Genomic DNA, 23,469 nt, shown 5'->3' with positions numbered 1-23,469 from the left:
ACTACACTTCAGCTTTCCATAAAATAGTCTCCAAGCAGCTAGCAGGAGCACTGGCAACCCAAGCGATGAGGACGAAAACAGCAGAGCTGCCGAGCCCGAACCTGCCTCCAGCCACAGTTGGGCCTGCAGGAGGACATCCTTGGAACAGCAGGGAGAAGCCAGTCCAAAGAAAAGCAGACATTAAAATAGGGCCAGGCCAGACGGTGACAAAGACACCTCAATCATATTGATGCTACAAAGCAAGCTGGGGATTTACTTATTCCATTTTAGAATGTGTTTTTCTTTAAACAGCAACTTAAGATAAGAATTGCCACTTCCAACGTAATCACCCTTTTTTAATACAGCCTGGTGCTTTGCAGCTGGATAATTAACCCTGATATTTGTTCGGACTTCAGGACATACAACTCCCATTGCTGTCAATTAACTGACAACATCAAGCGTGTGTTGGTGCAATATTTCTCTGTGACCCTGACAATATGGCATTTGGGAAGTTTCAGTAGCTAATATGATCAGCCTGCTGAAGAAAATCTTTCACAAATTACTTTAACAATTCTAGAATGGAAAGGGGGATTGTGAACTTGTCGCTGGAATAAGTTTGCAAAATAAAATAGACATATGTTAGGGTTTACCCTACTTTCTATTCTCATTTGCAACGCTGCTTTCTAAAAGGTCCCTGTGGATAATTGGCAGAACTCCTTTCATTCTGGTCTTGAACAGCATTGAGCACGAGGAAGATGCCTTGATCTCAGCTAGCACATTCGGATGCTGCCACAACACACATGCTCTTTTTAATACTAATGGAAGGCTGGAGGCAGGGCTATAAGTGATCATTGCAAAATAATTTTTGGTATATGAGGCGGACAGTAAACACTGCAATATGAAAATGGGACACAATATGGGAAGGGCCAGTGGCACTTTACTTTTCCTGCTGATTTCTTTGCATTTATAATAAAGAGTTACAGCCTACTGGTAAAACAAGATTACATTAGTGGGCAGAAAGAAGTTTTGAATCAGATTATTTTTCTATTATCCCACAGTGGGTCACATTCTGCTAGCACATGTTAACCCCACAATTAGGCAAATATTCATCTTGAGAAATGAACAACCTCATTCAGGGCTTCTAAAGCAGCCAGCACAGTCAACAGCTAAAAGAAATTGGCTCAGACACAGCTACTTTCCTTGTTAAATATTGTTCTTCCTCCCTGATGAGAATGGGAACTAATGGCATAATTGGAACATTCTTGTAGCAAAAGCCAAGAGAAGCCCAGGTCCCTTCCAGGTTAGAAACCCTATCCTGTAACAAATGAGGAATAGCTGTTGTTCAGTACAATGCTTTTTCACATGCTAGCTAGAGCTTTTTGAGTAAGTTTCTAAATGTGAGCTCAGTTTGACCTCCACATTTTCAAAGTACATTGCCTCACCTGCTGAGTGAAAATAGCAAAAAATTAGGGAAAAAAAGGAAATATTGATTTGTTGTGCTTTTCTCTGCATTTGAGAATGACATCAAGCTTTGGAAATTTTTCTGAAATATTCTGACAGTAGAAAAAGTACTGACTTACTTCATTTTCTACACAGGGTCAACATTATGAAGAGGAAAAACGGGCTTTGAGCCATGAAATAATTGCACTCAATAATCACTTAATAGAGGCCAAGGTGACAATAGATAAGTTGTCAGAAGACAATGTAAGTATTTAATTATGGATACATCTTGAGGTTATACTCAGAAATAAATTAGGCTATGCATTTCCTATGTAATTAGAATAATTTCTTATTGTTTACATAAAAGATAACCTGCCACCTCTGCAATTAAGTTATGTTTGATGCTTCCCATTAATCTGGAATTTCAGCTCTCCTTAAGTCATGGGGTCAGGGTGAGACTTTTTATTGATTTTTTTTTCTCCCTTATGTCTAACCTAAAATTAATGAGGAAAAAATATTCCAGGAAATGGTGATATCCCTCCATTGAATTTGTCATAAGTAGAGCAGACTGACAGAAGCCCATGCTCAGAGCTACTGAGTGCACACACCCAAGCAGGGAGGATTCATAATGAGGATTATAAGCACATGGTAGAGCCTTCCATTTCCCACAGCTCATCCCATCTTTCAGGCTTTGCTCCCTGGAAGGGGTTGCCCAGCACAAGCAAGCTCTGCTAGGAGAAGGCAGAACTGACCCAACCTGGTCACTCAGGCTATTGAAGGAAGCGAGAGCTAGATTTTCCTCAGCTATGGTTCACGTGTAATTCTTCACCTAGATCTGCATGGATCGAAACAGGGAATATTCTTTGCAGTTGTCAGCCTGCATCTCACTAAACACGGCTGAAAACCGCCAAGTGTTCTGCAACTAGCAAACAAGCTCATTCCGTGGGACAAACTAAAGAAGACAGCAAAGAAGGGGGGTGGGAGGGGTTCGTTATTATACCATTCCTTCGACACTTAGAAAAAATTTCATCTACACAAGATATGTTTATGTTGATACTTTTTCTTTAGCATCTCACATGCAATCCTTCCATATTCCATATAAACTCTTAATCATAGCAGGGAGCATCTGATCCCATGAATACACCTGTTGATGTGGACAGGAATGCATATGTGATTAACAGCTTTCCAAAGGTAACAGAGAGTTCACAATCTGGCCCTATATTTCTACAGAAATTGTTTTGAAACAGCAGTTATTTCATAACTCTAATATCTATAATTAAAAGGAACTTGGTAAATGCAATGGGCTAAATTTAGGTTTTTAAAAGCACAGGTATAAATCCAGAGTAATTCAGTTGAAATCAATGGAGTTATTTCAGATTTATAAAAAAAATCTCTCCCAGTAAATGTTCTTGTACTTCCACTACTACATGGAGTCAGCTTTGAGCCCACATACAAAGAAATGTTTTCATTGTTGATAGTTTTAAAAAGGCAGCTTAGACTGAACTGGAATAGAGAGTACTCTTCTTCCAAGATATCAGAATTTTTCTGAATTACTATGAACATTATGTTATGGTCTAGAAGCCTCAGATAAGAGTAGCCCTTCTTCATACTTGAGGCTAATTCACAGGCAAAATCCTACCTTTAATTATGTAGCTTCACAAATGAAAGTAAAGGTTAAAAGTGGCCAATTTTTTTAAATAAAGGACTATGAAACAATCCTTTAATATTATACATAATAACTAAAGATGACATTAAACTGAAGAATCCCACCCTGGGGAGAACATGTTTTTGTCTCACGAGTATTTCTTCCCTGGATATTATTTCCCCTTATTCCACTGACAGACATGAAATGATGCTTTTGATGCAAAAACATGTGTAAGACCATGGAAAATGCTTTTAGGCATAATTGCCAATTATTATTCCGGTTGCCACACATGTGGCTAGTTTCCATTCAGATTAATATTAAAGGACAAAAATTCACTCCAGTCACATGGCATGTCCCATCAATGCTGAGAACAAAGTACATGTGGCACATTCAACCTGCATGTAGTTTTTTGTAGTAATTTTTAAAGCTGCTAAAAATAAAGTGTGAGAAATGCTTTTTGCACTCTCCATGACAACCACTTCACAGAAACAGAACCTCACAGCTTTTAAAGACAGGGTTAGTTTCTGGAATGATTTCATTCTCGTGTGCCTAGTAATGCCAGGAGGGATTTGCAATACTTGTCTGTGCTATACATTGTGCAGCAATATATTAAGTGCACAGTGTGCATGTAATGTGCCAGAATCGCATGTACATGCCACAGATTTTGCTTTTAAATTGGATGTTTGGATTTCTACTGCTGGCATCTGTTTTCAGGAATAAAGATAGTGTGTACCAATATAAAATTCAACATCTACATGAATGAAACCTGTTTCCCCATCACATTTAAGGCAGAAAGGGGCATATATAAAGCTCACACACACATAAAAAAAGCCCAAGAGTATCTAAAGGCACTTGAATATAAAGATATAAATCACCTAACGGCCATAAGAAATATACATTTGCTCCTCACATGCCTCACAGCAAACTAATCCCAGGAGGATCTCGTTGAGCCTGTTGTTACAGAACACCTTTAAAATGCTGTTTCAAAACAGACGAATTTCCACCTTTCCTTTTCACAGAAAATTTAACACTTTCTAAAGGAAAAAGTGGAGCATTAAAAATCTTCATGCAATGAAATGATAACATTAGCACCAGTGAAAATTCCAATCATTTCACTGTTCAACATTCTTTCCTCTATAAACATTTTACAGGTGAACGTAGCCTGTTGTCCATGGTGTTTTTATGCTTTGTGTATGTCATCTATGCTCACCTATAAAACCAGCTTCTGAAGCCAATTTTGTTTTTTAATGGCACCTTGATCAGGAGAAACAACACATAACTCTTACCTCCAGAAACCCAAAGATAGTGACTGGAGGATACAGTGTCAAATTAAATTAAGATGAAATATGGAGTTGAGGGCAAATTTCTGTACTGAGTTTTCCCATTAAATAGGCTGTGGGAGCCATTCAGCACAAAAATAGTATAACCATCTTGTTTTAGATTCTCTTTTTCCCCTATGTGAAATTCTCATGATAATTTCTTATCCAGTAAAAATATCCTTTTCTGTGGTATCAAATATTCACAGTGAAATTTATTATGCATAGAGTTACCTTCTGCAAAATATGAGAGGAGCCAAGAATCATCAAAAAATTTCATAAAGAGGCAAAGGACATTTTTTTAAAAATACAAAATATGTCTGCAATGAATTTCTCCCACAGTCTCATGAGATTATTTCAGCATTTTCAAAAGTAGTATCCCCATGCTGATCCAGGTGATGTTCAGTAAATATTGTTTTTCTTAAATTTTCTTCTTGCTTAAAAGTTCGTGTTTATTTTAACCTTCATAGTTCCATGCATGTTAACAGTATAAAGTCCAGTTCCTAGCGGTAAGTATCTGTCTTATGAAATGCAGATTAACGTTATGAAGTAACAGTTCTCAAAATTTTTTATCTGATACTTTTGTTTATCCACTCTTACAGAGCCAAGTGGCAAAAATCCCCAGAGCATGCAAGATGTGGAAAATCTTAATTTAAAAATTCAAGTATGCTCCAAACTTTCCCAAAGTCAATTTTTAAAAGATTGCCCAGGAATGGGAGAAAGGCTGAAAGCCACAGGCTAGATGTAAACTTTAAAAAACAGAGTATTTTTTGTTATTTTATTTTATTTTTTTTTAGGAGCTCTATAGGAAGGACTGCAATTTAGCTGCTCAGTTGCTCCAGTGCAGCAAGAATTACGACAGGGCACATAAGCTTTCTGAGGTAATGTAACCAAACTTGATAATTCTTTGAAGAAACAAATGTTTCATGGAAAACAGACTATTCTACATATATACAGAACTTGTTGGCCCTTAAGGCTTTGATTGCCCCCCCCCACTTTAAGCAACAGCGGGAGGGCGGTTGTACACCTCTTGGTCTTCTATGTAGCTGAGGGAGCCGTTAACAAAATCACAGCTAGTGATGGAACTTGGTGGTACTCTTTTCCAAAAACTCTGCTATTCAATAGAATTAGCCTGCACTGATCATGCTGAAAAACAAAGGTTTTTGCAAAATCAAAGTGCTGAGAACTCTAGACTGCAAAATGTTGGCAGGGGGAACAATGACAACCTGCAGGCATCAGAGATGTTGATCTAATCAATTTTCTTCTCAAAGCTATTTTCCAGGCCAACTAATTTACAAACCTGAATTTTAAAATAGACTGACAGAAAATATATATTTTTCTAAAGCAACCAGAGCACTGGATGAATGATTTCCAAGGTGTAAACTTTAATAATCATGCCTTCCAAGGAAACTAGGTTTGAGAAACAGACTCCTTAAAAGACAGGCAAATATTATCTTAGTGAACAAGGCTGTCTTTTGGGAAGCAAGCCTCTGCACAAAGCAGTAGCGCTTTCCAGATGTGTATTGCTACAGTGAAGGTCACTAATACTAAACAAAAGCCTTCCCTTTATCCGTCTTGTCAGTTTAGTGCTATTAGGATAATGCAAAACAATGTGAAATGCATAAACTATTTCTAAGCCAGTAAACTGTTTAATGGCACTAAATAACTCTGATAAATAAGGGTAAATCAACACCATTCTGTCAAATGGGGAAGTTATTTCCCAGAATTGAGATAGACCTTCCACATTAACCAATATCTTGATCCTGCTCCCCCCACCCCAGTAACTAACTTTCATTAGCGATCCATGTCCAGGAATCATCATGACATTACTCATATCTGAAAGCACTATATCCATTAGCAAGAATTAGGATCTTAAATACGCTTAGAAACCACTTACAAAAAAATATCACAGATTGGGATCTCCCCTCTGTTTCTCACAGGCTGTCATACAGTCGATCAAATAGGCAAACTCTCCACTCATAACTGCAAGCATCTATTAATTTAGCAAGTCTGAATGTACTGTCACAGGCAATGAACTCCTTACAAATACAAATATTGCTTGACAATGGATTATATATTATCCATGACAACAATATCACTTTAGTAATTCCAGTATGCAGCATTATACCAGAAAAAGAATGTTCTTTTTCTTAACACATTTCATAATCTAAATAATGCATATAAAATAGATCAAATAGCAGTGTAATGGTATGCTAAAATAACAGCTACCCTACACAGCAGTTTCGGGTCAAATGATCTGTATTTCTTTTCCACACCTTTACAGCAATTTACAGCAGTCCTATTTTGCAGCCTGGTTATTCAATCTTTGTTGCATCGCTGCTTACTATGACTAATATTGAATGCATTGAATTTTGGGGAGTAATCCCACTGCAAAAAATTCCCAGTAAAGCAAAAAAAAAAAAAAAAAAAAAGAGAGAGAGAGAGAGACTCCAAATGTTGTATGATGTGAGATCATTATAAGCAGTAGGCACCCCTAAGTTTCTCTTGCCTAAGAGAAAGAGAGGAAGGCTTCAGTAGTTGTAGGATTCCATTCTCTCCCAGAGAAACAAACTTAGGGAGGAAGTATGATTGCTAGCACTGTAATGGTAACCACCCATTATTTGGTAAAGAGGACTAGAGAAAATTAATTTCTAGTTGTAAAAACATACTCACTTTGGTGAGTAGATCAGTTCAGCCGAGAATTCAAGGGCAAAATTCTGAAGTGGTGTAAATCAAAATGAATATCGAAGGAGCTACCGCAGTTATAAACTAAGTTACAAACCTAGCCCAAACATGAGTTCTTTTGATTTCCAGCAAGAAAAACTGTGAGACAGCTCTTATACAGTCCTCCAGTATATCCCTGTCTGATCGTTGATAGAAATTTGAAATGAGCAAGGCAGATTACATTTGACTGGTAAGCGTACTTGGTATTACCAATAGGACTTTTGAACCACACCAATGAATGTAGTCTCTCAATCTCTCTGGTCCATGTGACAAAACAGCAGATGGAATCACTGTCCACAGAGCTGATCCTAAATTTATATGATTTCTTATGCCCAGCAGACTTATTGATTAATTTTGGGTAGTCTGCCATAGGAATTGTAATGTAGGTTCAGGTCTTAGCTCTTATTTCTGTCAATTTAGTAAGACACCAGAAAAGCAGTCAGCTAGCGGCTGCTGAAAGAGGGAAATAAGTTGAGAGGCTGTTTGTTGATCTGACAAGCAATGTTTCAGGGCTGGGGCAAGATGGCTGGTTTGATTTGCTTCTCCCCCAACACAGAGAAACACTCCTCTCACACAGCAACCAGCACCACTGCTTCAAACAGCAGTGAAACCAACTTTCCAGCCTCTTCAAATAGCATTTTTATCAAATGCAACAGTGAAGAGCAGGAGCCAATTTGGCACTGGGTTGGACGCAAGAGGAGCTGGCAGAAAGGCAGAAGAACAGAACATAATCTGACCCTTCCTCATCTTTCCTCACCCTAGCAGAGACTTCAGCAGCCCCATGTTCCAACTGCAAACCACACGTGCATACAGTCTGCAAAGTGTTTCTGTAGGCTATATTTCCCTACCTGCCTTTTTAAGGTTATTATTTACTACATTCTCTAGGTCATTTCTATGCAGCTTGAATTAATTTGGAAGGAATCCTTTTAGTTTCATAGTATTTTCCATGTGGGGGAGCAGATGAAGATTTCCAAATGTTAAGTAAAGTCATTTGATTACATTTATTTTCAGAAATGCACAGAGATTGCAGCCATTGCTAAATGAATTAATGCACTAGTCAAAGAACCGTATACAGTGAACCATCTAATGTCATAAATTGCACTCATCCATCAACATTGCATAAGTCCAATCAGATACCAGTATTGACATGCACCCTTTCCTCCTATCCCCTTTGTTATCTCTTTATATTACAGTTGCCATCTGACTTTCAGGAAAGAGTCAGCATCCATCTGGAAAAACATGGGTGCAGCCTTTCTGTTCCCTTGTGCCACACTTCTTATGCTGATTCCATACCCACTTGCGTCATTGCCAAAGTATTGGAAAAACCAGATCCAAACAGCCTGTCTTCACATTTGTCAAGCCCATCCGCAGGGAATCTTAATTTTCAGGACTCTGCTGGAAAACTCGGACAAAGGCCCCAGTACAAGTCAGACATCTACTGTAGTGATACTGCCCTTTACTGCCCTGAGGAAAGGAGGAGGGAGAGGAGACAGAGTGTGGACACACAAGTGAAAGACGTGGGGTTCCTCAGGTCCCAGAACTCCACTGACAGCACCATAGAAGAAGACGGTTTCCATTCCAGCTTCTCTCACGAAGCCTTCCCAGAGTACATTACCTCTTTGCCAACATCCAGCTCCTATTCCAGCTTCAGTGTTACATCCGAGGAAAAGGAGAACGCCCAAGCCAACACACTGACAGCCTCTCAGCAAGCGATCTACATGAGCAATCGAGATGAACTGTTTGAAAGAAAGTCACCTGCAGGTTATGAGCATCAGGGGAGTCCTAGGTTTGCCAAGTCCAAACCTGTGCAGCACATGGAGCTTGCTGATGACAACGAGAACTCACCCACTTTTACCAGGACTCTGCCTCCTTATGCAAACGAGCCTTTTCATTTCTCAGCCATAACACCGCAGCAGGCTTTAGCAAATCAGAAAATGAGAAATGAGTGCAGGAGTACCCATCTCTCAGAAGACGACTTGCCTGGGCAATGGAGGCAATTGAGCGTGGAGGACATTGGTGCATACTCTTACAGGAACACTGGCAGGCTATCACCCTGTAGTTTTTCAGAGCAGTACTACAGCAGCCCTATTAAAAAAGGAGACAGTCGAACAAGCCCCATCTATGCTAGTTACAAAGCAGATAGCTGCTCAGAAGGAGATGACATCTGCCAAAGCAGACTTGTGGATTCTTGCTTCCTGAGAACAGACAGTGGCTTGAATATTGACATCAGCACTAGCTGTAAACAGGACAAAGTGCCCACTTACAAAACAAAAGAATCAAGAGACCAAAAAAATGAAAGGATCACCATCCAGGTATGCAGTAGTAAAAACATCGAAAGTAGCCCAGTATTGAAAAGAGAATATGTGGACGTGAGCCCCAACAGCTCAGCCGAGTCCCTCAATCAAAGTTCAGTGGAGGCATCAGAAATTCACCAGTCTTCCATGGAACAAGGAAGCCATTCGGGTATACACAGCAAACAGCAGCAGTTTCAACGGACTGGGAGTACTGGTTTGACTCGGAAGGACAGCCTTACAAAAGCACAGTTATATGGAACCCTTCTAAACTAGACAGCTTCCAAAACCGCAATAAGAAAACAAACAAAAGGAAACAAACAGAATTTGATACTTCTAGTGAACAATACGGTTCTAAGAAACAGGATTATAAAATATATATTCATAATGGTACTGTATGTTTAAAAGAAAAATCTCTTCAAAAAATGTTATACAGCACTTTTCACTTGACAACCTTTCCACGTGGGAGACTGTCCCCTCCCCTCTTTTATAAACCTGAAATATTTTTATAAAAAAATGGTATTTATTAGACTATCCTCAGCTATTTGAGCAGAATTCTTTTCCCTTCAAGCAGGTTTCTTATTTATTTTTGTGCATGAGGCCATCTGTGCCTAAACTCTTGGAGGAAAAGGGTAGAATCATGATGGCAGTGACAAAAAATAAATCCACCTGATAAAATACCATAAAATGTCATGTGAAAACAGAACAAACAAGAATGGTGAATTTGAAGAAGTATATTTTTTAATGAGAATGGAATTGTATCTTATTTCCTACAAATGTATTTATGAGTGACTAATGTATGCACAAAGTGATACCAATATTTTGTTCTTTTAATCCACTGTGTTTCTGCTTTCCTATTTTCCCTTGTATACTACCTCAAAAGTAATTGAGGGTTTCTTTGTCACATATTTTCTGTAGGCTTGCATTTATATTGTCTGAAATGCATGCAGTGTCATAATTAATACTGTATTTTGCATTACTTAATAAAAGACACGAGTGGAGATGTTTTGATTTTTTTTTTTTTCATTAAAACATGCCCAGGGCAATACGTATGAACGGGATTGTTCTGCATAGCATCAGTCCAGGAAAATGCTCATGGTACCTGGAACAGGGATGCCCAAGCAAGATAAAGCACTTCAGCACATTTGTTATCCAGCTCCAATCTCTGTCTTCTTTCAGAAGAGAAATCAGTGGATATACTCGAAGCTTCTAGTACACATCTCTCTGACAGCACCTTTTCTGAGGTTGAGGGACAGGGCAACGGTCCCACAGCTTCAGAACCCTTATTTAGCTGGGTAGTCTGCTCTTACATAGGCAACAGCAAGAAGGCTCAGAAAAAGTTAATGAGTAAAGCTCCTGTTTTAAATTGCTTTCTAAAGCAGTCTCTCTTTGTCTGTGAACTAGAGAGCACTGGTTTTCAGTCTGTGGCCTCTGGGAGAATAAGACCCTGCTTCCCATGGGCCTGTGAAAGGTAAATAAGGAAAATAAACCTCCTATATCGCATACATACTTGACGCAACCCTGACTTTCCCAGACGAAGGCCTTTAGGACTGTTACCTTCCATGATTGCCCCTTTTTTCCCTACATGTAGTTTGGTGTTTCTAACATGCAGAGATTTTTTAAGATATAAGGAGAACTTGGCCTCCTGTAGCCAATGGGAGTTTCATCACTGGCTCCAAAAAGCCATAGTTTTATCTGCAGTTTCCACTTTCCTCCTTAGAATTTTCTATTTCTCACCATTTCACCACCGAGGAGTGCACCTCTTGCAAAGCAGCAGAAGGAAGAGAGCAAGAGGAGAAGAGAAAAATGAAAAGAGAGAAAGGGAAGTCCTGTGGATTTCCCTCCTGGCTACAGTATCACTGCTCAGTTAGGGGCAGAATACAGCAATAAATCTTTATTAAATCTTTAAAGTTGTATCCATTGATGACACATCCTGTATTTGAAATACTGACTCTTACAGGCTCATGTATGGAAAAAACTTTACTTAGTGCTGTATGTGGTAGTAATCAGTGAGATCATTGTGGAAATCTAGAATAGTTCCTTCTGATACAGCTAAAAGGATGACCTAATATTCATTACATCCTCAAAAAAATATATTTTTTCTGATGACTCTCTGAAAACAATCATCTGATAAGTTACTATAAACCAGTACATCAGAACTGCTCAATTCCCACATAAGTATCTTAAAACATGAGGCCGGAGATTCAATGCAGTTGGCAGCAACAATTTCCACTGCTCTTTGTATTATTCATGGATAATACAAAAATCTGACCGTTCTTAATGTGTGTAAGTACTTGCTGGGCTGTTTTGAAACAGTTCTTCAGAGATCTATGGAAGTACTGTGGAGAACAATGGTAGCCAATAATATCTCACAAGTAAGCCCCAGCACAACGCTAAGGTGAGGCTTACTTCACTGCAAAAGCTGCTACTCATTTCGTGCTTCTATGCTGCCATGCTTACTTGCACTGCGTAGCAGGTCATGCCACAGAAAATTCCGTTGAAGTTCATTTAAATAAAAAAAAAAAATCACATCAAATAAAGTTCCCCAGGGCCAGCTGTTTCTATGGCAGAATCTGATCTGCAGTAAATAAACTTGGAGATCCAGAAAAGTCATTATCTCCCCTTGAAAAGACTAAGATAAAAAGCAGATGGGGGGAAAAAAATCTTACTGTTGACTCACTGAAGTATATAAAATTTAGACAATCTCTGAGGCAAAACATTCATTTTTCTATTCAATAATACTAGGATTTGGCATTCAAGAGGCGAAAATTACCTTTTACCTTACCTAAGAAAAGATGTAAGCTACAGAAGAATAAATCCTGATATTTACTGAACCAGAGAACAGTATCAGATTAACCTTTTCATATTAACATTCATTATTTGACACTAAACTGCTATTTTGGCAATTATACAAAATTAAGTTTCTGCAAGATATTACATATCTGATTATTTAATATCCTGTTCTATTATGATCTTTCATTCCACTGCAGTGGCAAAGTCTACTTCTATGCTTCACCTAGCTCATTTTCCCACACTAGGTGCACTGATATGTAGACTGAAATCGGCCTTTTCAACCAATTAGTACTGTTTTTTCATGCTAAGTAGGCTATAATGCTGTAACTTATTTTTCTGTAACAAGTTCTGTTACAGAACAATATGTAGCCCTGTAACAAACTTCCACTGAATTGATCAAAATAGCTAGAAAAATTACTCAATTTTAATGTGTTGCATATTTTAAATTTCTCTTTAATCTGAATAACTGATGGTAAGTTTGCACATTTTCAATGAACATGAGAAAAAAGTTTTAATAGTTCACTCAAAATTTCACTCAGGTTCACCAATTTAACCATTGTTCATTTTATTTTTTCCAAACGAAACAGAACTTTGAAAGGTTATAACAAAGGACTTCCTCATTTTTTGGCAGATTGTTTTTGATTTCTTGAGACAACCACACGGAAACCTGGGGTATAAAACAAGAGAGATGCTCAGTTTTTTCACAATACTGTTTTTCTTTGTATTGTTGTTTTTATATTTTTGCATACGTTCAATTTTTACACTGCAATTAAATCAATCAAAAAGCTCTGTCACTGAATAGATTTTTGGAATATGCAGTTGGAGATACTTAAAACCAACTGCCCAGTTTTCTTCACTTCATCTATCTGGACTAAGCTCTCAACTTACTGTGGTGCACTGTGACTTTAGCAGGGCTCTGTTGTACCACCAGACAAAGAATTTGGCCCAAGTACAGATTTAATAGCAACTGAAGTTTTAGGAGACTGAACACGGTTAAAATTATACAAAATGGTAGAGGCTGGAAGAGCAAATGAATAATATCCTCTTCAGAATGAAAAGACACCCTGTGACCAAATGCATGGTAGGCCTGACTGCTACAGCATTTCTCAGAGTATTTATCTTCTCAAGGACATTAATAATGGAGGGCAATATCTAAAACATTGTCCTCAGAACATCCTATTTCCATCTTTCATTCATGCAGATAGTTTGACGGATTTGTCGTTATTCTTACATCCAGAAATATAGAACAATAGTTCTTCAGCCAAAGAACTCACCATCCTTGTGTCTGAGAATTTGCCTTGAAATAGTTTTTCCCAATGACAGAAAAGCCTAATTTTCTCCCAAGTGCTATAAAATTGCTGATATATCTCCATATGGCCAGGAAACCTGGCTACATCTACTCCAAAGGATGTCTGAAGTATTCAAATTCTTATGCAAGGCTTGTAGGTACACAGAGCAGGATTTTTTGTTTTGATTAATTGTTTCATTTGCCAAGAGTAAGAACAGAAAGGGTGATGAAAACAAGTGGCAAGTCCTCAATAGTGCAATGAAGCAGAAGATGAGAAATGTCATTTTAATGAATGAAAACTGAAATCAAAATGTAAATGACACAGAACACTGATCAGGGAAAAACAAAGGAATAGATCACAGTGAGACATACCAAATCTTATATTAAAACAGATAAGAATACAAAAAGATACCTGTGAAATAGGGTAAAATTCGCTAAGAAAAACAATGCTGCCTAAGCATTATGAACTCATGAAGAACAAATGCATTTTTTCAGATGCAAAAATATTCTCTCATCCCAAGTTAAGGCTAAAAATCAAAATATCAGTAATTTTGAATAACAAATATCACTTTCTTTGAAACTCTTCAAAGTTCAGAAATAGCTTAAATTTCTAAATTGAAGTCTTGATGAAAATAGGTAGTTTTCAATCAACAGTTTCTAACTTCTTCTCCCAAACCAGAAAATTTATCCAACTAATCCTTTCCCCTTCCAGCACTTTTAAATAAAATGAATTTCCACTCCAAAATCTATCACAGAACAAGATTATACAGCTACTTAGATTAATTTCTCCTTGTTTAATTTTAATGTACTAATTGACATCTTTGGACTTGCCTATACAATTATTCTCCTCCTTTCATGTTTACAACCTTGTAATCCTTTCAGACTATTATGATCTCTCTCCTTAAATATCTCTTGGAAGAATTATGCAGATTTGGTCCTCTCAATCATTCTTTGGCAGAGACTCCCTTCAGGCCTCTAATTGTTTCTAATTCTTTTCAGTGAATAGCCTACTCACCTTTCTACTGCTGAACACCAGAATATTTTAAAATGAACACTGAGTTGTCCAAACCCAATGTACAAAAAGGCAGTACAAGGAAAAGAGGGGACTATGCAGATCAGAGTGACTCATAAGCAAAGCTCCTCATTTGAAAGACAAGTATTTTCATATAGCCAAATTTAAAGTTTTGCATTTTGATGCAAACAATGCCAGACCACGTTTATAGAATGGAAGCTTGTCTCCTGGAAATCAGTGCATCTGAAAGCAAGCAATTATATCCCTATGCAATGCTGTGGCTAACGTGAGCTTCAGATGAGCAACCTGGAAATAGTGAGCAGGAACAGAGTGAGGATTATAGGCCACGAGGAAGACCCACAGTATCGAACTCTGCTCCCAGTGCAGGTGTACAAACTTTTTAGAGGACACTGCAGACAGGAAGGTGGTGCCAAACCAAGCCCCAGCCTTTAGGTGAGAACTGGAAGAAATACCTTGTAGCCAGAGACTTACAGCAATTCAAAACCATTTGTTGCTGTCAAAAAGAAATTGAAAGGTAAAAAAAAACCAAAAAAACAAAAAAAACCCTATATTCTAAAGGTGTCAGGAATCTATCAGAGAATAACATAACAGAAGCCAATGGTTGAAGGCTGAAGCCAATATCTGATTTCCCATGTACAATTTCCAACCATGACTGTGATTAATTATTGGAACAAAATACTTAGAGAAGTGGTTGGAAAATTCTCCATCTTTTAACACTTCCATCAGTATAGGATGACAGAGCACATAATATAGAGAGGTCAGACTAGATCATCTAATGGTTCTGTCTGATCTTAAACACTATGCCTATTAATTGATACGCTACAACCAGCAATTAAACAATTCACTCCTTTCCACTTTTATCACTTACTTTTTCAAATACTTCCCTTTTGTGTTAGTGGTAATTTTGTCACCATTTTGTGGTAAAATACTGGATGTTCGCAAAGAGCTTTGGGTTTGCTCACAATGGACGTGAGCCCTGCAGGGTTAGTGTTCTTCCTCCCTCACTGGCAATCTTGATGGTTTATTTTCAGCTATGCTGTTGTGAAGTCCTGTGCTAGTTCAGTCAGTCCTTCTGCACAGTTTCAATTGCAGGTTTGCCAGACTCCAATATCCCTCCCGGAATCATTAGATCTGAGGTGCCTCAGTACCAAATTTTCTAAACCGGTAACTCCCATACAGTACTCATCTCCAACCTTTAAGATTTATGTCACTTTTTAGAAAAGGGCTGATGCAGTTTTGAAAAGTACCTTGGGTCTAACATCAATTCTCAGTGTAAGTCTAATGACCACGGGGCAGACATGTTGACCTGCATACATTCTGTCTTGATATGTTCCTGTCTACATAGTCTTATATTGACAACAATAGCAGGTTTTCATCCTTTTTCAATTTTTTCCTCCATATCTTTGTTAAAGGCCTCATTGTTTAAAAAAAAAAAAGTTTAGCAATTCAGTCACTCTCTAACAGCCTGCCACTCATTCCAACTTCTCTCTCATTTTGTTTTCTCTTTGATATTTCCTCATGACTGTATTAGTAAAGCTACATTCTTAGTTGCTATGTGTTTTTGTTTAGATGAAGCTAAAAAGAATAACTTGAATCCCAGTGCAAAGAAAGGCATTGCTGCTTGTGGATAGGATGCACTTCCAACTGAGGTTCAATCTTGCCCTTTGCAGTTGCTGGTTTTAGATCTTTTCTTTGTGGGGGGAAAAAAAAAAATCATGCCCCCCCCAAAACAAACAAATAAACAAACAAACAACCTTCTATTGCAATTTGTCTCCACTTTCAATGCAGGATCTTTTATAACCCTCAGGTCCCAGGGCTTTCTCTCTTACAAAGCCACATTTATCACTTCTCAGTCTATCTTAATTCCCCCAAAAGTGCTTTCTAAATGAAGTAATAAGTGCTTGAGTAGAAACTTGACCTCAGAATGATTTGAGTGTGTACTTAAATGCTCTGCTGAATAAAGTTCTAAAAACAGAAGAGGATATACCATTATCTACAGATCCACTATGTGCCATGAGAATTTGCTTAAGCATGAGCCATATATTTTAATCCTCTACAACAGCAGTTATTTGTATAACTGTTCTATCCCCATTTTCATTCCAAACCATAACACTGATGTTAAGCTTTAACTGCAAAAGCCATTATCTACATTACAAGTTTCTTGCCCATAATCTCTTAATTGCCTCAAAATAATTAAAATATTTCCCCACAATAAAGCAATTTTAACAAATAGGTCTTCAGTTTAAGTTTTAAAGTGCAAACAGATTTACTAAGTTCTTCTCTTACAGAGTCTTACTTCATAAAGTAACTTGTCTTATAAAGTATCCACAAATTCTTACAAAGCCAAATCCCCACAAGCTTCTGATTAGTAGGATAGGGCAGATAAGAATTCCACCCTTCCTAGGAATCACAAGGGAAAAAGGATTCTAATGACACCAGGTTGATATCTAGCAGAGCTGCTCTTGCTGTCTTTCATTTCCCCAGGTTTAGAAGCTGATAAAAGCAAAAATCATGAAGTTATAATCCATGCAAATGCTGAGTACTCAGATTGCATAGTCACTTAATCATTAGTTGCTTTGTTAGACTTTGCTTTGTCCCTGTGAAATCACCACCATTCACTTTGGAGAAATAAGAGACATGAATTAACATGCCTTTATTGCCATAAAATCAAAGCAGTCACCTCCATCCAGGCACAAGACAAAGCAAGAACAGCTCACAACTGTTGTCTGTGTTCATAGCCATGTTCCTAAGTAATTCAACCCCTTCGGTTTCATGAAGCAAGATGGTCAGGGGTTAATGAATGTCATCCAGCAGAAAGCAGCTCTAAAATATCTTATCTACTTTACACATTAGTGTCCTCAAATATTTGCTAAACTTTACATTGGGCTAATTCTAGCAGGCTATCCAAATTTTTCGTTTAAATCTACTTCCAACTTATATTAATGCTTATCATGCTATTACAATAATTATAATACTAATTAAACATGACCTCACACCTGCTCATTAGGCAGCATAATTCTGGCAAAGCATTCAATCATTCTAACTTAAAAAGCTATCAAATTTTGTCTTTCTTCTATTTAACATGAAAAGATAATCAATTTTCCAGGCTAAAAGGTAGCAGCTTATATCAATATAACTGTAAATTCTTCATATATGTTAAAATCAGTATCTAATAGGCTTCAGGCCCACATTTCTACACTAACAGTTCCACAAAACTTTAATACCAAGTGTTTATTAAGTACTTTGAGTTGCCTTCTCAAATCAGCATATCATCCAGGATTCTCTCTGGAAGACTCGCTGGTGTGCTATCAGCATATACTGCTCATGCAAAGCCTTGCTAATCTGCATTGACGCAATCTTATTATGGACACGAGAAAAAACAGTTATGCTAGGTATAGGCATAGACAAGCCTGGAGCAGGAAGATAAAGGACTGAACACTGAGAAAATGAAGATGGAATATAATCTGTAGACTGCATTGTTCCAATTGTGGTATAAAAGAGGAAAAACACTTGGTGACAATAGAGGTGGTCTTAGGGGAAGTCTTTTGGTACTGCATAAACTACCTGGCCACAGGTATGTATATTTTAACGCCTAACACTACAGTCACTAGGCCAAACATGTTAGGGGTGGGCTTGTGTGTAATAACCCTGGCTGAATCTTTGCCTTTGAACCAAATTATGATAATTCTTAAAGGCAAGTCTGAATGCTTGAGATGTCCTGACTGTGACTTGGCTGGCATTGCAGTGATCAAGACCTTGACATGAACACATCAATAAAACCCATTATGGAAACACAACACTAACAACGAGGGTGACCTTGAATACCAACACCAGTACAGGCAACACTCTCCATCAAGAAAACTCATCCTTCCTTCACTTCCATTGCTTTATTCAGGTAGGGAGCTGCCTTCCACTGAGGGAACATTTTGTTTCGATCAGATCCATCCCTCTAAAAGCACTATTTAAGATCTAGGATGAAAAAGAATTTTGCCCGCTAGGTTTCTGCGGCACCCATGGTGCAAAAACGTGCACTCTGCTTTGGGCCAGATGGGGGATCCTTGAGGTTGCCTGGGGATCTACATCCTAAACCTTTTGAAGTGACAAGGTCCCTCCCACCCCAGCTCCTCCTCTGATGAGGCAAGAATCATCCCTGCAGACAGTTATTGCATGCCATAGTAGGGTGACTGTCTTTCTCTGCAAGGGCCAAAACTGCAATTGATACAAGAGAATCACTGGAGAGGATCCCTGATGGGAATTAAATACCTTCTCAGCAGCACTCCCAACACAGATATATATACATTAATATTCTAACTATGATTCTTCAGACAAATTCTTATTTTTAAAATCAACTCTAATGAATTCATATTTAAATTTATCCACCCATCTAGATTTTTTCCTTTGTGATTTACGCATCAGAGCAGACACACGAGTTGCAGAGCTGTGGCAATATTTACTGTACCTAACTGAACAATGACAGCTCTATGATTTAGAAGAAGAGAAGCAGCAGCAAGTCCCAGATTAATTAACTTTGTAATGTCAGTGCCAGTCAGCGTCCTTTTCCATTCCAGTTCTTCACATGTGGCATCGTAAAAGAAATCACAAGGAATAAAAAATATTTTCATCATACACTGGTTATGGATTTCAGTGGGCTCCCAGTTAAGCCCTCAGTTAGCCTTATTCCTACAGCAGAAAGCCTCTTAGTCTGGGCTATGTTGTGCAGTAAGGCACAAGGAGGAAGCCCTACACTGAACCTCAGAGCATGTAACCTCTTACCTTGAAGAAGTTATTGCACCACTGACCTAACAAGGCAGGGGACAACATTAACAGCATTTCATACTGTGAAGTTAACAGATTCCAATCTGGTAGGATTATTTTTTGCAGGGAGATAAATTCAGGGAATATGATTCACTTGACTGTAATTTGACAATTTATTTCAATGATCCTTCATCACCTCACAATCTTCATCCTCCACAGGATGGGCAAACGCTCTTATCCCCAAAGCCCAGACTTACACTAAGATGAGATGCCTAATCGCAGCAAGAAAGTGAGGATGTGGGCCTAAATTTCTTGTGTTTAGGTTATAATTCAAGAAATAAAGAATGAAAGCATAATTTCTCAAGTCGAGTTCTAGCACAAGAACTGAAATACACTTTTCTGATTCCTACTCACCTATACTTTCGGAGATCACAACAATCTGAAGGTGAGGAAGATGAGACCTGAAAGTGGAAGAACACAAAAATGAACTCATACATCAAAACCTTTTAAATGACAAATTATTTCTAAGATACTAGTGCTCATGCATGATAAAACAGACAGTGATTTTCCATATTTTGCCCAGAGAATATATATAACTGAACTGAAAACTTGTGGCTTGCTGTTTTGAACCAGCATGAATTTTTCTGACAAGTTGTGGGGTAGATAACAGAACACAGGCAGAGTTAGGATGACAGCTGTGTCAGCACAACACAACTGCAATAAGACATTCTCGTCACAACATTTACTGTGTTCCCCTGATCTTTAGAACACATTACAAAAAAGTCCCAGGAAAAAGCTTTTAGCAGTGCAAACTGTTTTCATTCATTTTCATTTTGGCTTCCACCCCCCCTTTTTAAAGGGAAAAAATCATGTTATGCAAGCTACAGTGATATGTTTTTTGCTAGAGCTGTCAAGTCCTGCCATCAATGACCTGACTTGTGTCAATGGTGAAAAACAATTCCTAGACTAAATCACTTTAACAGAAGAGCATTTGTTACTCAGGAAGAAATGGTCTAATTGAAAAAATGTCTATAAACAGCTCATTACTTAGATTTCAGAGCCCAGAAAGCCAAGGTATGGAAACACAACAAATGCAGTGAAATCACACTTTGCAGAGGCCCTGAATAAGTGTTTTATTTAAAATAGGTTTAGACTGCCTTTTACTTTTCTTTCATTCCCAGTTGATGAGGAAGATGAAATGCACTTTTTGGCACTCTAGACGGCACCAATTAAACTTGATTTCTTGTTTGAGCTCCTTATGGCTCCACTTGTCTCTCCCTTCTAAGAGTATTCTGATTTGAGGATTAAACTTCTGTTTTGTTTAGAGAGAAAGTGTTGCTCCCACCCAAGCAGCCTAACTTGCAACTCATGAAAATACACATACAATTCCCAAGCCCTACCATAAAGTTAATTTGACCAAAATTTGCACTTTGTTTTTATGAAAAGTTAGGATAATTTTTTTTATAGTGTAAGCTTATGAAGGATGGATTGTCTCTTATTACTTGATTATACAGTACTTGACATAATAGTCTCTTGATTGTAATTGCATAGGCTATGCATATTGCATTACCTGTCTATCTTTACCAAATATATATATTTTTTTATCCTCATCTTTTTTTCTTTTTGGATGTGAAATCTGCAATTTCCTATTCATAGGCCAGTCCCTGGGCTAACAATACCTCACCGCTGAGCTATGCATACCTCACAGATTGGACCAAGTACAGACAGCCCCCTTCCTAGGCCAAGTATACTGTTTAAGTCTGAAAGCAGCACTTAATTAACTATAAGGCATGTTCATCTCACTCACAGTCTCATCTCAATTAGCTTAATTTCTTTAGACATCCATGTGGCTGCCTACGTTTCATTCTAGTTCCCCTAAGAAACTCCCCTCGCCTCAAGAGAAATTGCTCCAACACCACGTGATCCTGACCTGCAGTCCTTTTAGCCCTCTAGGTGTAGCAAAAGATGAAAACCAGAGTTCCTTAGAGCCAGGATATTTGGCATTGACTTTTGACAGTCCTTAAGTATTTGAAGAAAGCCATAGTCATCTCTTCCTAGTCATCTCTCCTTACAAAGCCCTCTTAAACTGAAACAATACATTAGTGCAGCAAGCATCTCAATGTACAGTATTCAGAAATTACTACAGAGCACCTAGGTCCCACTGCAAGTCTCTATAGACACTGCCATTGCAGGTATCCCATTTCTTAACACACTTCAGTTTATATTTATACTTGTTTGCAAGTAGTATCCAGGAGCAGACATGCTAAAGGAAATAAATTTTAAAAAAGCCACTACAAAATCCCTTCTCACAGACTACCTTGACACATCTGTACCTTCTTCAGTTAGTACCATCCACACTAGCTAAACATCAATACTTTTGGATTGTTCTGATTTTTTTAATGTTGTTCTTCTGCTGAGTAAATTCCGCTTCATACAACTTCTGTTAAAAGAAACAGCTCTTCTTGCAAAAGAGGAAGGCTTCAAAAAGGCACTGCACAGAGAGGTTCATTGGACTGCTACAGCTATTAAAGAGGCAACAAGAAAGCACCTATCCTCTGAGAAAGACTTCCCAGAGACACACAACTTGTTGAGAGCACACTCACTTCCTTCAGCAGGTGACTAACATGCAAGAGTCATGGGGAAGCCTCATGAATGTAATATTGCTGGCTGAAAGCAACAAGTAAAGCTTCCCTTTTTAGTCGCTCTTTCAGAGGCTGGTGACAGTTGGTAAGATTTTCATCCCATTTACACCAGTACAAATCTGGGATAATTCCTTTAAGGCCAGCTCAGTTGCTATGGATTCATACAGGTACTGCAGCCCACTAGTTGTATTCCACGCAGCAACATTTGCTCATTGCATCTGTTACATGGGTACCATAGGTTGTCCAGGCAGGTTTTTGGCATGCATAATGCAAGCAATGGCACAGCTGTGAATATTGCAGGCTTTATTCTAAAGGGGGGTGGGGAGTGGGGGTGTAGGGCAAAAAAAAAGAGGAAAAAGGCATGTTTACATGTCTTGTGATATATAAACCTGGCCCAGTCAGACAACCAAAGTGAGACACAAGTAAAGAGAACATGGGAGAAAGCAGCAGAATCTGGGGACATCCCAGACCCTCAAGATCCAGGCAGCTGTTAGGTTTACAATTATTATTGCTGAGCCTGCTGCTTGCAGTCCAGGCAATAGAGACACTGGAAATCAGGGGAGACAATCAGTTCTGAGTTCTTCTACAGGCTCATTGGGACATCCTGAGGGTCTGCGCCCCTTTGTGTTTTAGGCCCACATCTGCAAAATGAACATCATGGCAGCAGAAATACAGAAGACCAGAGATGGAAAACCTGAGAGCATAACTCCATTGACCTCTGCAAAACTATTCCTAATTAATGGTGGTGTCAGAAGCAGGTTTTTCCCTCTCTGTGTTGTCTGAATTTTTCTTTCCTCCAGCCCTACAACTGTCAGGCAGGAGCTACCCACTGCAATCAGATGTTCTCATTTCAACATTCATCAGTATTTTCTCTGCTTTCTGGGCACTAATGAAAGTTTTTATGCCACAGTTTATTTACAGTACATTCAATTCATGCCTCTAGCCATCCTAAGGACAACCCACACACCAAATCTTATAAAGGCATTAGGGCTTATTTTAAACTTACTGATGATACACAAACTACACTATCTGGCTGTGGACCATCACATTTAATTGCCTTGCACATCTGAATCACATTAGAATTATTCAGGAATTTGGACAAATTAGAATACAAACTACAGATAAACTAGCCATCTTGATCCTTGTCAGCATAACCTCACCAGCAGCTTACAGCAACCTGCTCTGAATTCTATTTAACAAATGGATTTCCATTTGATTGCTGTATTATATTGTTTGCCTAGAAAAATAGCAGAAATTTTTGCTGGTGTGCTCGTTTATCTTTGCATTTATATCCACATCCTGACTAGGTGCAAGATATTTTCCATCATAAAGCTTGCAAAATTATATGTATTATTCCCAATACTGAAATTATGACAATTTTCTTATCATTAAATTTTCCAATTAATAATTCAGATGAGTCTCAACCTTACAGTGAGAACATTCAGTGCAAAACCTGAGAAACAAATTGGCTGTGTTATAAAAATTAGATAGGCATTTCTTACCCCAGCCACAGAAAAGACTAACAGGAGGGACAGGCCACTACCACACAAATAAAAGCATAAT

At 38.2% G+C, this 23,469-nt stretch overlaps 1 protein-coding gene and 1 long non-coding RNA gene across 2 annotated transcripts in view; one reads left to right on the top strand and one right to left on the bottom strand.

Moving 5' to 3' along the window:
- The window catches only part of BEGAIN (brain enriched guanylate kinase associated), a 151,399-nt gene extending 141,695 nt beyond the window's left edge, over positions 1-9,704 (top strand). The window contains exons 7-9 of the mRNA XM_067294973.1: positions 1,576-1,683; positions 5,178-5,261; positions 8,298-9,704. Coding sequence (XP_067151074.1) covers positions 1,576-1,683; positions 5,178-5,261; positions 8,298-9,671 — 1,566 coding nt within the window. The 3' untranslated portion in view covers positions 9,672-9,704. The remainder of the gene's footprint in view (positions 1-1,575; positions 1,684-5,177; positions 5,262-8,297) is intronic.
- The window catches only part of LOC136991762 (uncharacterized), an 85,149-nt gene that overhangs the window by 61,470 nt on the left and 210 nt on the right, over positions 1-23,469 (bottom strand). Inside the window, exon 2 of the long non-coding RNA XR_010883958.1 lies at positions 19,679-19,725. This is a non-coding gene — a long non-coding RNA (uncharacterized lncRNA). The remainder of the gene's footprint in view (positions 1-19,678; positions 19,726-23,469) is intronic.

This window comes from Apteryx mantelli, chromosome 4, assembly GCF_036417845.1.
Source record: "Apteryx mantelli isolate bAptMan1 chromosome 4, bAptMan1.hap1, whole genome shotgun sequence".
NCBI classification, from domain to species: Eukaryota; Metazoa; Chordata; class Aves; order Apterygiformes; family Apterygidae; genus Apteryx; species Apteryx mantelli.
Note: the sequence above shows the minus strand (reverse complement) of the source record. Positions and strands in the feature narration are given on the sequence as shown.